At 40.0% G+C, this 15,378-nt stretch overlaps 1 protein-coding gene across 11 annotated transcripts in view; it reads right to left on the bottom strand.

Moving 5' to 3' along the window:
- The window catches only part of LOC129649902 (histone H2B 1/2-like), a 251,629-nt gene extending 236,516 nt beyond the window's left edge, over positions 1-15,113 (bottom strand). The window contains exons 1-4 of one of the 11 annotated variants that reach the window (XR_008713411.1): positions 14,584-15,113; positions 14,167-14,426; positions 13,666-13,822; positions 13,059-13,214 (exon numbers count right to left, since the gene is read on the bottom strand). Coding sequence is in view for 1 of the 11 variants with exons in the window: in XM_055577872.1 (XP_055433847.1) it covers positions 13,059-13,331 (273 nt within the window). In the remaining 10 variants the exon portion in view is untranslated. The other 10 variants (XR_008713419.1, XR_008713417.1, XR_008713418.1 and 7 more) reach the window with 10 other exon arrangements.
- Between the last annotated feature and the right edge of the window lie 265 nt (positions 15,114-15,378).

The raw sequence follows: 15,378 nt of genomic DNA, 5'->3' as shown, positions 1-15,378 counted from the left end.
GAATCCAACAACACATTAAAAAGATCATACACCATGACCAAGTGGGCTTTATCCCAGGGATGCAAGGAATCTTCAATATCCACAAATCAATCAATGTAATACACCACATTAACAAATTGAAAAATAACAACCATATGATTATCTCAATAGATGCAGAGAAAGCCTTTGACAAAATTCAACATCCATTTATGATCAAAACTCTCCAGAAAGCAGGAATAGAAGGAACATACCTCAACATAATCAAAGCTATATATGACAAACCCACAGCAAACATTATCCTCAATGGTGAAAAATTGAAAGCATTTCCTCTAAAGTCAGGAACAAGACAAGGGTGCCCACTTTCACCATTACTATTCAACATAGTTTTGGAAGTTTTGGCCACAGCAATCAGAGCAGAAAAAGAAATAAAAGGAATCCAAATTGGAAAAGAAGAAGTAAAACTCTCACTGTTTGCAGATGACATGATCCTCTACATAGAAAACCCTAAAGACTCCACCAGAAAATTACTAGAACTAATCAATGACTATAGTAAAGTTGCAGGATATAAAATCAACACACAGAAATCCCTTGCATTCCTATACACTAATAATGAGAAAACAGAAAGAGAAATTAAGGAAACAATTCCATTCACCATTGCAACGGAAAGAATAAAATACTTAGGAATATATCTACCTAAAGAAACTAAAGACCTATATATAGAAAACTATAAAACACTGGTGAAAGAAATCAAAGAGGACACTAATAGATGGAGAAATATACCATGTTCATGGATTGGAAGACTCAATATAGTGAAAATGAGTATACTACCCAAAGCAATTTATAGAGTCAATGCAATCCCTATCAAGCTACCAACAGCATTCTTCACAGAGCTAGAACAAATAATTTCACAATTTGTATGGAAATACAAAAAACCTTGAATAGCCAAAACTATCTTGAGAAATAAGAATGGAACTGGAGGAATCAACCTACCTGACTTCAGGCTCTACTACAAAGCCACAGTTATCAAGACAGTATGGTACTGGCACAAAGACAGAAATATTGATCAATAGAACAAAATAGAAAGCCCAGAGATAAATCCACGCACATATGGACACCTTATCTTTGACAAAGGAGGCAAGAATATACAATGGATTAAAGACAATCTCTTTAACAAGTGGTGCTGGGAAATCTGGTCAACCACTTGGAAAAGAATGAAACTAGAACACTTTCTAACACCATACACAAAAATAAACTCAAAATGGATTAAAGATCTCAAGGTAAGACCAGAAACTATAAAACTCCTAGAGGAGAACATAGGCAAAACACTCTCTGACATACATCACAGCAGGATGCTCTATGACCCACCTCCCAGAATATTGGAAATAAAAGCAAAAATAAACAAATGGGACCTAATTAAAATGAAAAGCTTCTGCACAACAAAGGAAACTATTAGCAAGGTGAAAAGACAGCCTTCAGAATGGGAGAAAATAATAGCAAATGAAGCAACTGACAAACAGCTAATATCAAAAATATACAAGCAACTCCTACAGCTCAACTCCAGAAAAATAAATGACCCAATCAAAAAATGGGCCAAAGAACTAAACAGACATTTCTCCAAAGAAGACATCCAGATGGCTAACAAACACATGAAAAGATCCTCAACATCACTCATTATCAGAGAAATGCAAATCAAAACCACTATGAGGTACCATTTCACGCCAGTCAGAATGGCTGCGATCCAAAAGTCTACAAGTAATAAATGCTGGAGAGGGTGTGGAGAAAAGGGAACCCTCTTACACTGTTGGTGGGAATGCAAACTACTACAGCCACCATGGAGAACAGTGTGGAGATTCCTTAAAAAACTGGAAATAGAACTGCCTTATGATCCAGCAATTCCACTGCTGGACATACACACTGAGGAAACCAGAAGGGAAAGAGACACGTGTACCCCAATGTTCATCGCAGCACTGTTTATAATAGCCAGGACATGGAAGCAACCTAGATGTCCATCAGCAGATGAATGGATAAGAAAGGTGTGGTACATATACACAATGGAGTATTACTCAGCCATTAAAAAGAACACATTTGAATCAGTTCTAATGAGGTGGATGAAACTGGAGCCTATTATACAGAGTGAAGTAAGCCAGAAAGAAAAATACCAATACAGTATACTAACACATATATATGGAATTTAGGAAGATGGTAACAATAACCCTGTGTACGAGACAGCAAAAGAGACACTGATGTATAGATCAGTCTTATGGACTCTGTGGGAGAGGGAGAGGGTGGGGATATTTGGGAGAATGGCATTGAAACATGTATAATATCATGTATGAAACGAGTCGCCAGTCCAGGTTCGATGCACGATACTGGATGCTTGGGGCTGGTGCACTGGGACAACCCAGAGGGAGAGTATGGGGAGGGAGGAGGGTTCAGGATGGGGAACACAGGTATACCTGTGGCAGATTCATTTTGATATTTGACAAAACTAATACAATATTGTAAAGTTTAAAAATAAAATAAAATTAAAAAAAAAATCTGGTATTGGAAGAGAAATTTGTAAATTTTGCCTCCTAGCAAGAAATTCAACTCTGCAAATATAGTGATGGCTGGTAATTATTTTTCCTATCTTACCTCTTTTGATTATAGTACTTAGAAGTAGGTATAGATTTAAATATATTCATTAATTCCACATTTAGTGATAATCATTAACTATGTTTTATAACAATTGACTTAAACAATGGCTTAGCTAAGGATGTCTACATTTACATTTTAAAATTCTAGAAACACAGTATCAGTTCAGAAAAATGACAGGTAAATATGAGATCAAATTTCTAAATAATGAAAGAATGCCTAAAAGAAGAAATTGTCTTCTGAGAAAAGTGCTGGAGTGTGCAGAGGGTGTTTACGAACTGCTGTGCTTTCTGGTGCTTCACAGAGTATTTCATTTTTAGAGTATAAGCATATCTTACTCCAATAAAAAAATTTGTAAAATTCTTCTCAGGCACTTCATTTTAAATTTGTGTTATTGCTACAAGTGTCCTAGCTCCTTTGGAAAAGGGTGCTGGTCTCTGCATGCTCATGCTAAGTCACTTCAGTCGTGTCCAACTCTTTGAGACCCTATGAACTGTAGCCCACTGGGCTCTTCTGTCCACGGGATTCTCCAGGTAAGAAACCTGGAGTGGGTTGACATTCTCTTCTCCAAAGGATCTTCCCAACCCAGGGATTGAATCCACATCTCTTATGGCTCCTGCATTGGCAGGTGGGTTCTTAACCATTAGCGCCACCTGTAATGGACTCCTTTTAGGGTTACAATTTCCTTTTCTTTGTATACCTAGTAATTTTGGATTTTGTATCATGGCTTATTTTAATGCAGCTATGAATAATAAAAATTTTATTTGAAAGTAGAAAATCTGAGATAAATGGCCAAAATGCCAGGATAAGGGGTGAAAACCTGAGCAAATCAGAATATGTACTCAGCTTAACTATGGAGCAGATGAAAGGTTTCTACCAATTGAAGCTCTGAAGGTCACATTCTACTTATTAATCAAACTGATCCTGCAAAGAATATAGAGTTAAAAGGGCTCATCTTTGAATCTGCTTCATTCATTCCTTCTTGCAATACATAACCCCCAACCCAGCACTATCCACCCAGAATTACAGTCACTTACACCAGTAAGATACACAACTTAATTCAAGGGAACTCTGTATCTGTTTGTTCTGAAAAGAAGTTACCCAAACACACCACAGAGAGAGAACTGAAGGCCAAACTTGACCTTTTTTTACAATAGGCAACTCCGTCCACTATGAGATAGGAGGTCATGGCTAGCACTGCTCAAGCAATCTCAATGTTCTGAACCAGAGACCAGTGGCAGGTGCAGTCATCAGAAGTGCCCAGGAACAACCCTGCCATGCACCAGACAGAGAACCCAAAGCCAGAGAGATGGGTAATGCCACCAGTAAGAAATGCCAACGGGCAGGAATGAGATCGACCTCTGCCAAAGAGGAGTCTTCAATCTGGCACATTCACCTAAAGAACAAACACATGGAAGAAAATAGTGAAACTGTTCAAGTAGATGTGCCAGGAACAGGATACCCTGAGAACTATGCAAAGTATGGGGTAAGTAATCACCACAATGTAACTGTTCTGCCAACCCAAAGCAGAACTGGAAGACAGAAACGTCTACGGTGACAGTCAGACAAATGACAAGGAAGTACCAGGGGGGTTCAAACTCAAAGTATAAATCCCTAAAGAAAGATTAAGTAAATAAAATTGGAGGAAGTAAATGTTTCACTGTAAAATAAAACAAACAGTAATAAATCAGGAAACTTTCTTTGCCAACTTGTAGAATATCTCCATGTGGAAACAATCAAAGGTGTCAATGACTGATTCTTTGGTGGCTCAGTCAGGGAAGAATCCGACTTCAATGCAGGAGAGCCAGGTTAGATCCCTGGGTTGGGAAGATCCCCTGGAGAAGGAAATGGCAACCCATTCCAGTATTCTTGCCTTGGAAAAATCCCATGGACAGAGGAGCCTAGTGGGGTCGCAGAGAGTCAGATATGACTGAGCAACTAAACCATCAGCACCATGATCATAACTGGGAAGGGAAAAGAAGTATGTCCTCACATATGATGATGAGGAAAGAGTTTGGGCATATTGAATGAACAAAAACAGAGTTAGCTCATCAAAATGTTTTTTCTGAATAAAAAATTCTATGTTACAGCATCATAGCAGGACCTAGGGAGCAGAAAAAGACTTTACTTTTTCCATTCTTTTTTTTTTAATTAATTTATTAATAGTACTTTTTCCATTCTTGTATCATGTGTCCATTCTTATATCATGTGGTTTCACAATATCTGGTGTGAGAAATGACAAGCTTGTCTTTTGTTTTTCACAGCAATAAAGAATGATGTATACCAGAATTTAAAAGGGGGGATGCTAAAATAGAGTTGCTTATGCTAAGTCCTCTGTCACCAAAAACAATCTTGTAATAACCAACCTGATTTTTGCCTGGTATAACTTCCTTGCTCTTGCTTCTTTCAGCCTATAAAGTCTTGCATTTTGTACAGCTCCTTGGAACTCCTTTCTATCTGCTAGATGGGATGCTGCTCAATTTGAACCGATGTTTCCTCAAACAGACTCTTAAATTTACTTTTATATACTTTCTGAATTTAAAAAAATGAGTTGTTAATAGTCATATAATGATAATTTATAGACTTCCATCCCTGTCCTCTCACCCACTTCTTTTCTAGGATGCGTATGTTTCCCATAATACCAGGTGTTAAAAGATAAACTGGAGCATATTAAAACTTTTAAGTGGATATTACTGACCTTAAAAAAACTCAACATTTCTCTATTAAAATGCAAAACCAGGGCTAAATTCCACCTGAAAATTCAATGATAATCAAACTAAAAATCACCTTAAGTTTAAGCTCCAATTTAATTTAGGACAACATTCAGCAGAGGAAATTCAAAGCTGATAAACAACTTCACACCAAGCTAAAAAAAAAGAAAAATTTATAAAGAAACAAATATAATTAGGTATCCACAGCTCTCAGGGATACACAGCTCTCTCTCCCTTTTTTATCCTTAATGATGAAACAAAATGAATTAGGCCCCCCATTCCATGTACTGTAGTACGGTCTGTACTCTCCTGGAGCACCTGTAGATTGAGGTGAGGGTGGTGTTCTTTGTTCTCATTACTTCCCTTTATGAACTTCTGCTTTCAATGATCTCTCAGAACTTTTCCATTGTCCCTATTTTTGTGTCTGTCTTCCTCTTTTGGACCCTCTAGAAAGTCCTTCAGTGTAACTTACATTTGGCTACTGTCCCTCCTCTGCATCCATCAAAGTATCACCACTATAAGGCAGCTGCACACAGTGAACTCGTATCGGTGCTTTTAAAGACATCACAGGGTGACTGGACCAGAGCACAGAAGAGTAGCCAACTTGAAAGTCAACAGCAGGTAACATGGACTCTTTCTTGGACAGAGTCAACACAGGATTATGGCTTAACAGATACGCTTTTTACTAAGCCCCAGTATCTTACCATGTTGTAGACCACATTTTTAAAGACACACCCCTTCTCCTTTACACTTCATGGCCTCATAAGTCTCTGTCTCCTCTTAACAAGAATGGATTCAAAGACATGCTATGTTTTTTGGTTCAGTTCAGTTACTAAGTCATGTCTGACTCTTTGCAACCCCATGGACTGCAGCACGCCAGGCTTCCCTGTCCATCATCAACTCCCAGAGGTTACTCAAATTCATGTCCATCGAGTCGGTTATGCCATCCAACAATCTCATCCTCTGTAATCCCCTTCTTCTCCCACTTTCAATCTTTCCCAGCATCAGGGTCTTTTCTAAGGAGTCAGTTCTTTGCATCAGGTGGCCAAAGTATTGGAGTTTAAGCTTCAGCATCAGTCCTTCCGATGAATATGCAGGACTGATATCCTTTAGGATGGACTGGTTGGATCTCCTTGCAGTCCAAGGGATTCTCAAGAGTCTTCTCCAACAACACACGTTCAAAAGCATCAATTCTTTGGCATTCAGCTTTCTTTATAGTCCAACTCTCACATCCATACATGACCACTGGAAAAAAAACATGGCTTTGACTAGACGGACATTTTTGGCAAAGTAATCACTCTGCTTTTTAGTATGCTGTCTACGTTGGTCATAGCTTTTCTTCCAAGGAGCAAGCATTTTTTAATTTCATGGCTTCAGTCACCATCTGCAGTGATTTTGGAGCCCAAAAAAATAAAGTCTGTCACTGTTTACATTGTTTGCCCATCTGTTTCCCATGAAGTGATGAGACCAGATGCCATGATCTTAGTTTTCTGAATGTTGAGTTTTAAGTCAACTTTTCCACTTTCCTCTTTCATCAAGAGGCTTTTTAGTTCTTTTTCACTTTCTGCCATAAGGGTGGTGGCATCTGCATATCTGAGGTTATTGATATTTCTCCTGGCAATCTTGATTCCAGCTTGTGCTTCCTCCAGCCTGGCATTTTGCATGATGTACTCTGCATATAAGTTAAATAAGCAGGGTGACAATATACAGCCTTCACGTACTCCTTTTCCTATTTGGAACCAGTCTGTTGTTCCATGTCCAGTTCTAACTGTTGCTTCTTGACCTGCATACAGATTTCTCAGGAGGCAGGTCAGGTGGTCTGATATTCCCATCTCTTTAAGAATTTTCCACAGTTTGTTGTTATCCACACAGTCAAAGGCTTTGGCATAGTCAATAAAGCAGAAGTAGATGTTTTTCTGGAACTCTCTTGCTTTTTCAATGATCCAACGGATGTTGGCAATTTAATCTCTGGTTCCTCTGTCTTTTCTAAATCCAGCTTGAACATCTGAAAGTTCTCGGTTCACGTACTGTTGAAGACTGACTTGGAGAATGTTGAGCTAGCATGTGAGATGAGTGCAATTGTGCGGTAGTTTGAACAGTCTTTGGCATCGCCTTTCTTAGGGATTAGAATGAAACCTGACCTTTTCCAGTCCTGTGGCCACTGCTGAGTTTTCCAAATTTGTTGGCATATTGAGTGCAGTATTTTCACAGCATCATATTTTAGGATTTGAAACAGCTCAACTGGAATTCCATCACTTCCATTAGCTTTGTTTGTAGTGATGCTTCCTAAGGCCCACTTGACTTCACATTCCAGGATGTCTAGCTCTAGGTGAGTGACCACACCATTGTGATTATCTGAGTCATGAAGATCTTTTTTGTGTATTTCTTCTGTATATTCTTGCCACCTCTTCTTAATATATTCTGCTTCTGTTAAGTCCATACCATTTCTGTCCTTTATTTGTCCATCTTTGCATGAAATGTTCCCCTGGTATCTCTAATTTTCTTGAAGAAATCTCTAGTCTTCCCCATTCTATTGTTCTATTGTTAGTTATGGCATATGGGATCTAATTCTCTGACCAGATATTGAACCCAGGCCCCCTGTGTTGGACATGTACTCTTAGCCACTGGACCACCAGGGATATCGAAAAATGATGCTACCTTTTTTTATAAATGAAAATTGAACTTTCAAACCTTTTCCTATTAATGCATAGCTCCCAGATGTACACCTTCACATATAACCACACACATACTCAGAAAATAAACTTTATGGTGTTTTAGTAAAATAGCTGCCTACAACACATCCTTTAGGATTGACTGCAAAGGACCAGTCAATTGTAAAGAAATCAATCCTGAATATTCACTGAAGGGACTGATGCTGAGGCTGAAGCTCCAATACTTTGGCCACCTGATGTGAAGTGACTCACTGGAAAATACCCTGACGGTGGGAAAGACTGAGGCAGCAGGAGAAGGTGACAACAGAGGATGAGATGGTTGGATGGCATCACCAAGTCAATGGACATGAATTTGAGGAAACTCTGGGAGAGGATGAAGAACAGGGAAGCCTGGCATGCTGCAGTCACACAGTGGGTCACAAAGAGTCGGACACAACTGAGCGACTGAACAACGACAAGCACACACCTCTACTCTTACTACAAACTAAGATTTTTAAAAAGAGCCTTGAAATTCATCATTTCTCACCTTAGGCCAAACAAAATTCTCAGAGTTCCGTCTATTACCAACCAGGACTTCTATTTTAAATAATTGTTAATTTCTGTTTTCTGAGAAGAGCTACTTACAGGGTTAGTTTAGAAAGCCTTTTAGCAGCTGAGAAAATTTTTCTGATCACTGAGTACATAAAAGTGAGAATAACAAGCGTTCTCAAGTTTTTCTTACTTTTTGTGCTTTGAGGAAGCCAAAGAGGTGAAGAGATGGAAAGACAGAAAACAGGATAAGGGAAAAACCATAAGTAAAATCCCCAAACTGGGGGAAAGTTAGAGATAGGAGATCTAGTTATTGCAAGATTCCATGAATAAATACATAGAATCCTAAAGGAAGAGACTGCATTCGGATGCTACACAAATCAAAGGCCATGTGGGTGCATGATTTCTAGAAAGGTAAAGGGAAGCAGGCAGGGGTCATTTGCAAGGACTTTCGCCTCATTGACTTTTGCTCCCTCCAGGATCCTTTTTGGCTGATCTGTCATCTATGGTTCAGTAGAAGAGGAGTTATTTTCACTTTCTCCCATTTTGCCTCGTGGCTCTTGGCTCTTTAGGATGGTGTTTAGTTCAGACAACAGCTGGCTACTGTCAGTTTTGTGTAGGGTTATGAAATACAGCACTTCAATGTTTATTCCAGAGGCTTTTTGAAAACACTTGTGTTCAGTTGGCTTCCACCTCTGACTGCCTGGACCTCTGTGTTTACTCATTATGGGAAAAAAAGCGGGGGAAGGAAAAGGCAAGAGGCTCTCTGTGACAATAGGAATACCCTTCAAAAGGCAGACTGCCGTGTTTAGGGGAAAGAAATTCAAATAATGGAGAGGCTAATGCAATCTGCGCCCACTCTGTCTGGTGGTCTGGTGGCTGATGAGGATGTCTGAGATCATATTGATTTCTTTCTGAAGCCTGAGTCCCTCTGGTCTGTGCTCAGTTGCTCACTTGCTTTCTGCTCAAGAATTTTCAGTGGTTCTGCTACTGGCCTCCTCTTTGGCTGTTTCTTCCAGGAGGTTGAGATAATATTCCTTTATAAGTGGTGCTTTAGAAAATCTCTTCCCTTTCCTTTAGTATATACCATTGCTTCTCTAACTATGTGTGTGTGTGTGGTCAGATCAGTCGTGTCAGACTCCAAAAGCGACCCTGTGAACTGAAGCTCTCTAGACTCCTCTGTCCATGGGATTCTCCAGGCAAGAACACTGGAATGGGTTGCCGTTCCCTTCTCCAGGGATCTTCCCAACCCAGAGACTAAACCCACATCTCCTGCATCGGCAGGCAGATTCTTTACCACTGTGCCACCTGGGGAGCCCTTCTCTAACTATACATGAAATTTTAATGACAGAAAAAGCTTTAAGATTTTTTTCCTAGGGATTTTTTGTGATGTTGGGCAGTGGCTCCCAGCCAGCCACATGATCTCAAGGGTAAACAGCTGATGCCTTTACAATCATTCTGTACCCAGACAACCATTCTGTTTTTCATTTTCAGTACAGTTTTCAGTCAACTACATGAGCTATTCAACACTTCATTATAAAATAGGCTTTGTGTGAGATGATTTTGCCTGACTGGAGGCTGACAAGTGTTCTGAGCACATTTTATATAGACTAGACTGAACTCTGATGTTCAGTAAGTTAGGTGTATTAAATGCATTTTCCACTTTGGGTATTTTCAAGTTACAAAATTTGAGGAAGATCTGTATAAATACAGAGAACTTCTGGATCCATTTGCTGAGCTTCAGTTTCCACATATTAATTTTTTTTTTTTTTTTTTTGCCTATAGGTCCTTTTCATCCACACATAGCAGAAAAGAAGCCATAGAAAAAAGCATATTTTTTAAGGGCAGAGAAAAAATTAAAAAATACATTGAGAAGAAGAGAAAGACTGAGCACCCTACATGCATACGGTAGGTTTCCAACACACTGAGTCAAGGTTTTCTATGATTTCAAATTGCAATAGCATTAGTACTCAAGAATTCCCAGAACCAGTCCTTTAACAGAAGGGTAATAAGGATGAGAAACTGGGAATGAACTGGCGTTTGACATCAGACAGTCCCAAGTTCAATTCCTAGTTCTGCCATTTGCTGGCCAAGATTTAAAGAGGTCATCTTGCCTCTCTCTCTCTTCCCCTATAAAATAATATTCACAATGCCCACTTCTTAAAGATGTCATGAAAGCTAAATGGGATAAACTATATAAGGTTTTAATTCCAGCCACTACAACATTCAATAAATATTCATTTTCTTACATTAATCAACTGCAATTTCATGAGGATTCCTGACCAAGAAGGTAGTTCAGAGCTCATTATGTGGACAAATTGAACATCTTTTAAGTGACTAACATTTAAGCTTACCTACAAATTTTATTTCACAATTTACTCCAAGCTGCTTTGCTGTCAAGGAAATACTCAAAATGCACAGAAAAGGTACAAAAGGAATCCCAGCATTGATAGAGCCCATCGTGGACTCTCTTATCTCCAGACAAGAAGTATCTGTAAAAGGACCAGAGGGCAGGCACAGCAGGGGGCAAATCTGGGTGGCATGCCAGACAGGGTGCCTAGGACTCTGTGCATTTTGTCTTTTATTTTCTCCACTTTTTCTTTGGGCATCCCCCCATGAAAGGAAACGGGTCTCGGGTTTTTCTTTTAATAATTTTCACCAAAAAAAAAAGAAAAAAAAATGGCATCTGTAGTCAAAGTTACAGAAGAAGCAGAATTGAAAGAAAGAAATTGTTTCCTGGTGTCCTTTCTGTTCTTTGCGGAGGACAGTTTTCCACACCTTGGGACTCAGGGAGAGCTCCGTTGTTCAGCAAATACATACTGCCCTCTGTTGGAAAAGTGGTGCACGTCCACTCTGCTGACAAGACCGACCTAAAGGATTAACTGCAGTGCAAAGGGAAGTTTCCTGCCTGAAATTTACAGGGGCTTAGCCCTACTAATCAGAACAAGAGAAGAGAGATAACAAAAGCATCTTACACAAAGTCTATGCTACAAAGTGTATCCTAGATACAATCCTTTGGGGAGATTTTTTTTTTAAGGAAACAAAAGCAGAATATTTTCTTAAAACCAAAAAGCCTTTCATTGAAAACATTTTGCTTTGCACCTTTAACCCTTACTGGGTGAGATCGCTGGAAGGGTCTGAGGTAGCTCACTCCACTGCCTCTGAGATTGAAAATGGTCACTTCCTGCTTGCAGTAACACAGAAATAACCTGCTCAGCAGCTGCCTTTTAAGGACTAAAAAACCTCTGATTAAAGAGAGAAAGCAAAGAACAGTAACATTTATATTTGCCACAACATTGTCTACTGCTGCCACTCTAGTGCCTTAAATATTACAATTTCAAATCATTGTAAACTCTTGATTCTTATTACTACTCAAGCAAAACTAAATCCACCCAGTTTCAGTTCCAACTCCAACCTTTTATCAACACCAAGGGGCAAATGGAAACACATGTTTTTAAATACAAAGAAACAAATGGAAAAACATTTAACCAACTAGTAAAGGAACAATATTAATGCACAGATTAATGAATGAAGACATTTGGTATACAATGCAAGATATAAACGTAACAGAATGCACACAGATATTATCCAGATACTCAAAGAAGCAGATGTAGAATCAAGGGAAACACAAAAGAATCTCTCTAGAGAATGGATTTCAGCTGTGTTAAAAATCCTTAGCGAGCAATCTGACTGCAGTCATAGACTCAATTTTAAAATAAACTCACAGCATGCTTTTTATTATACTGTATGTGTAATGGTAATGTGGATGTCTTCTCAGTTTGTTCAATTGCTTTGATTCCAAGAAAAGCAAGCCAGATTTCCAAAGCAGAGAACAGCCTTCAACGCATAATGCAATTGTAGCCACTGAATTATAGTACCTTTTAGCTATTCCAATAAGTCCACATGGACGTCTTAGCTAACAACCAGAATTGAGAATTTACATTAAACATCATATATGTGTGTGTGCTCAGTCACTAAGTCCTGTCAGACTCTTTGCGACCCCATGGACTGCAACCCACAAGGCTCCTCTGTCCATGAGATTTCCCAGGCAAGTATACCGGAGTAGGTTGCCATTTTCTTCTCCAGCAGATCTTCCTGACCCAGGGATGGAACCCGCATCTCCTACATTGGCAGGCAGGTTATTTACCACTGAGCCACCAGGGAAGCCACAACACCATATATAGAATCTTATAATTCATCTTATGACCAAATCTGAACAACTTCAAAATTATGTTCCCAAACTTCAGCATTATTTGCAAAGACCACAACAGAAACTCAATAGTATCTAGAGGAAAGAGGATAAATGGAGAACATCCTGGCTTCAGCCTCACTGACTGTCAGCCAATGCTAGTTATTCAGAATTCTTAGCCTGTGAACTTGACTCCAGAAATCTCTCCTTTACAGATTAATGTTGGTACCCTTCCATTTATAATTTTGGGGAAGAAGGTCTATAATGCATGCCTCATCACTTTTCAGAAACAGCCCCTTTAGCTAGAATGCTTTAGAAATCTACAACTGTAGCAGTCTTACTCACCAGGTCGTATCTTTTTTTTTCTCCCACGGAGTTTATTAAAACCTCTTGGTTTCCAGCTTTGATAATTCCAAGTTGAACAAAGGTTCTTTGTCGTGGTATAGCATCCTTACTCCCATGTGAGCGGGCACCGGCAGCGTCTCTTTCCACCAGGGCTCTCTGCAGGTCAGAAACGGGACACCTGAGGAAGAGTCCTCGTGTTTTCAGTATTAACCAATCCAGAGTTTCCTTGTGTTCTGAGTAATTAACCAAGCCAGAGCCAACGCGATACAGCATATGGGTGGGGCCTCTTGCCAGGTGAATCCACTTCAATATAACTACAGTCACTTCTTTTATTGTTTTTTATTTTTGGCCACACCCTGCAGGCATGCAGGATCTTAGTTCTCCAACCAGGGATGGAACCTGTGCCCCCTGCATTGGGAGAGCGGAGTCTTAACCACTGGACCGTCAGTGAAGTCCCTGCAGTCTCCCCATTTTTATCCCTGGTCCCAAGTACAGAATGGAACTCGGGGCAGCCCATCAAGGCCCTGCCTCTCTAGGCTTCCACTGACAATTGAAATTCAAAACCGGCTTAGTGTTCAGAGGTCCCTGCGGAAGCTGGGTGTCTTACCGTCTCAAAACAGCAAATATCGTTTCTGTTCACTCATGCTTAACAGGCTGGAAGGTTCTCTTTTCCTCTAATAACTCTTTGCCTCAGCCCCAGCTGTAGCTCCAGCCTGCAATCCTTTCGTGATGAGGCTCTCAGGCCCATGCCTTTGCTCCCTTGCCTGCACGTGGAGATCAGAAACGCATGGTTTGATTGGATCCTTGCCTCCACTGTGCCTCTTCACTAAGAACTCTATGGCCCACTGTCCCCCAGCGAGGCTCTCTGGCTCAGCCGGGCCCATTCTCACAGCACTCATGTGGGCCTTCTGCACAGTTTGACCACAGCCAAGTACTTTTATAATAGGCACTTCCATATAGTCAATCGCCAAGGTCAGAAGACCATGTGACTGGTTTAAAGCCTCTTGCCCAGGCCACAGCAGTTAAAAGCAAACAACCCAACTATAACACTCCCCCTGGCCTAATAGAAGCCTCCGCAAACTGTCAAGGTCACAACAGCCTGGCTTACCAAAAGTTTTTCCAGGGTGTATTTTGATTCCCCTTATTTCAAGCCTTTGATTTTTAGTGTTCACCATTCTGGTCCATGCACCCAGTGCTGGAGTCTCCAAGAGGTCCCCATAAATATCACACCTCTTTCCTTGCTTGGGACTGGTGCAACTCTCCCCACTGATGATGAAGTCTCCCAGGGCAGGGTCCCTGTTTTATTGACTCTTGGATCTCCAGCATCCAGCACTATGCCTGGCATTTCAATATTCGTTTATGCCTCACCTTTGAAAAGCAAGCCACAAAAACAAGTGAAATTAAAGGAAAATGGGAATAAGACAATCTGATAGACCCACAGAAACTAGAGCATATAAAAATGGATGACCTCCAGAATGGAATTATTTTCAGCTTCTGATACATGGCTCAAGAAGAAAATGCCTACCCGCTTGCTACTCAGTGTGATCAACTGGTATCACCTAGAAGCTGGTAGGTTCAATCTTCTTCGGTATCTAAAAGAAAGAGAGTAGCTGAAAATATTGAGAAAACAATACTAATACTACTTTGGTGTGTCCCCACAAATATATGACATAAAATAATGAGAGGTGAACAAGTGCAAAAGTGAAAGAGAAATATGGGGAAGCAGAGAGAGAGAGGAAGAGAGACTCAGTGGGAACCAGGGCTCAATCCTGCAGGATTCTGTATTGTGCCCTAAAGAGTTTGGGCTCCATCCAGAGGACAAGAGATGTGTTTGTTATTGCTGAGTACAGTCAGCCACTCAGAAACTCCTCTCCCATAAATTAATGGAGCTGGATTTTGTGTTCTCTGTGTAAAATCATATAATTTATTTCTAAATCAGGGCACTTTTAAAAGTGAAAGACAGCAGTGTTAAGGTTATTCCATGACGACAAGTAACAACCTGAACTGTCTTTAGCAAACTGGGACTTAGTGGTGCTTTCAAAGCCCCCAGTCCCTTGATGGTCTGACCTCTTTTCTGTTGACTAGCCCTATCTCTATACCACACTGCCCAGGAGCCCACATTCTACTGAGCACAGTGAAGTAGTGAGAGTCAGTCTAAAGTGTTATTCAAACAATTTTCTTTCATTTCATAATTCCTTGGATGCATATTATAAGTCCATAAAATTCAACAGCCCATAAAAATAGACAGCTTGATTTCATAAAACTCTCTTTTTACTACAACTGCTCAGTATTAACCACCACCCCCCTTCACTTTCATTCC

The sequence above is a fragment of the Bubalus kerabau genome, chromosome 4 (genome assembly GCF_029407905.1).
Source record: "Bubalus kerabau isolate K-KA32 ecotype Philippines breed swamp buffalo chromosome 4, PCC_UOA_SB_1v2, whole genome shotgun sequence".
NCBI lineage: Eukaryota > Metazoa > Chordata > Mammalia > Artiodactyla > Bovidae > Bubalus > Bubalus kerabau.
The sequence above is the reverse complement of the archived record's forward strand: the minus strand, read 5'-3'. Positions and strand labels throughout refer to the sequence as shown.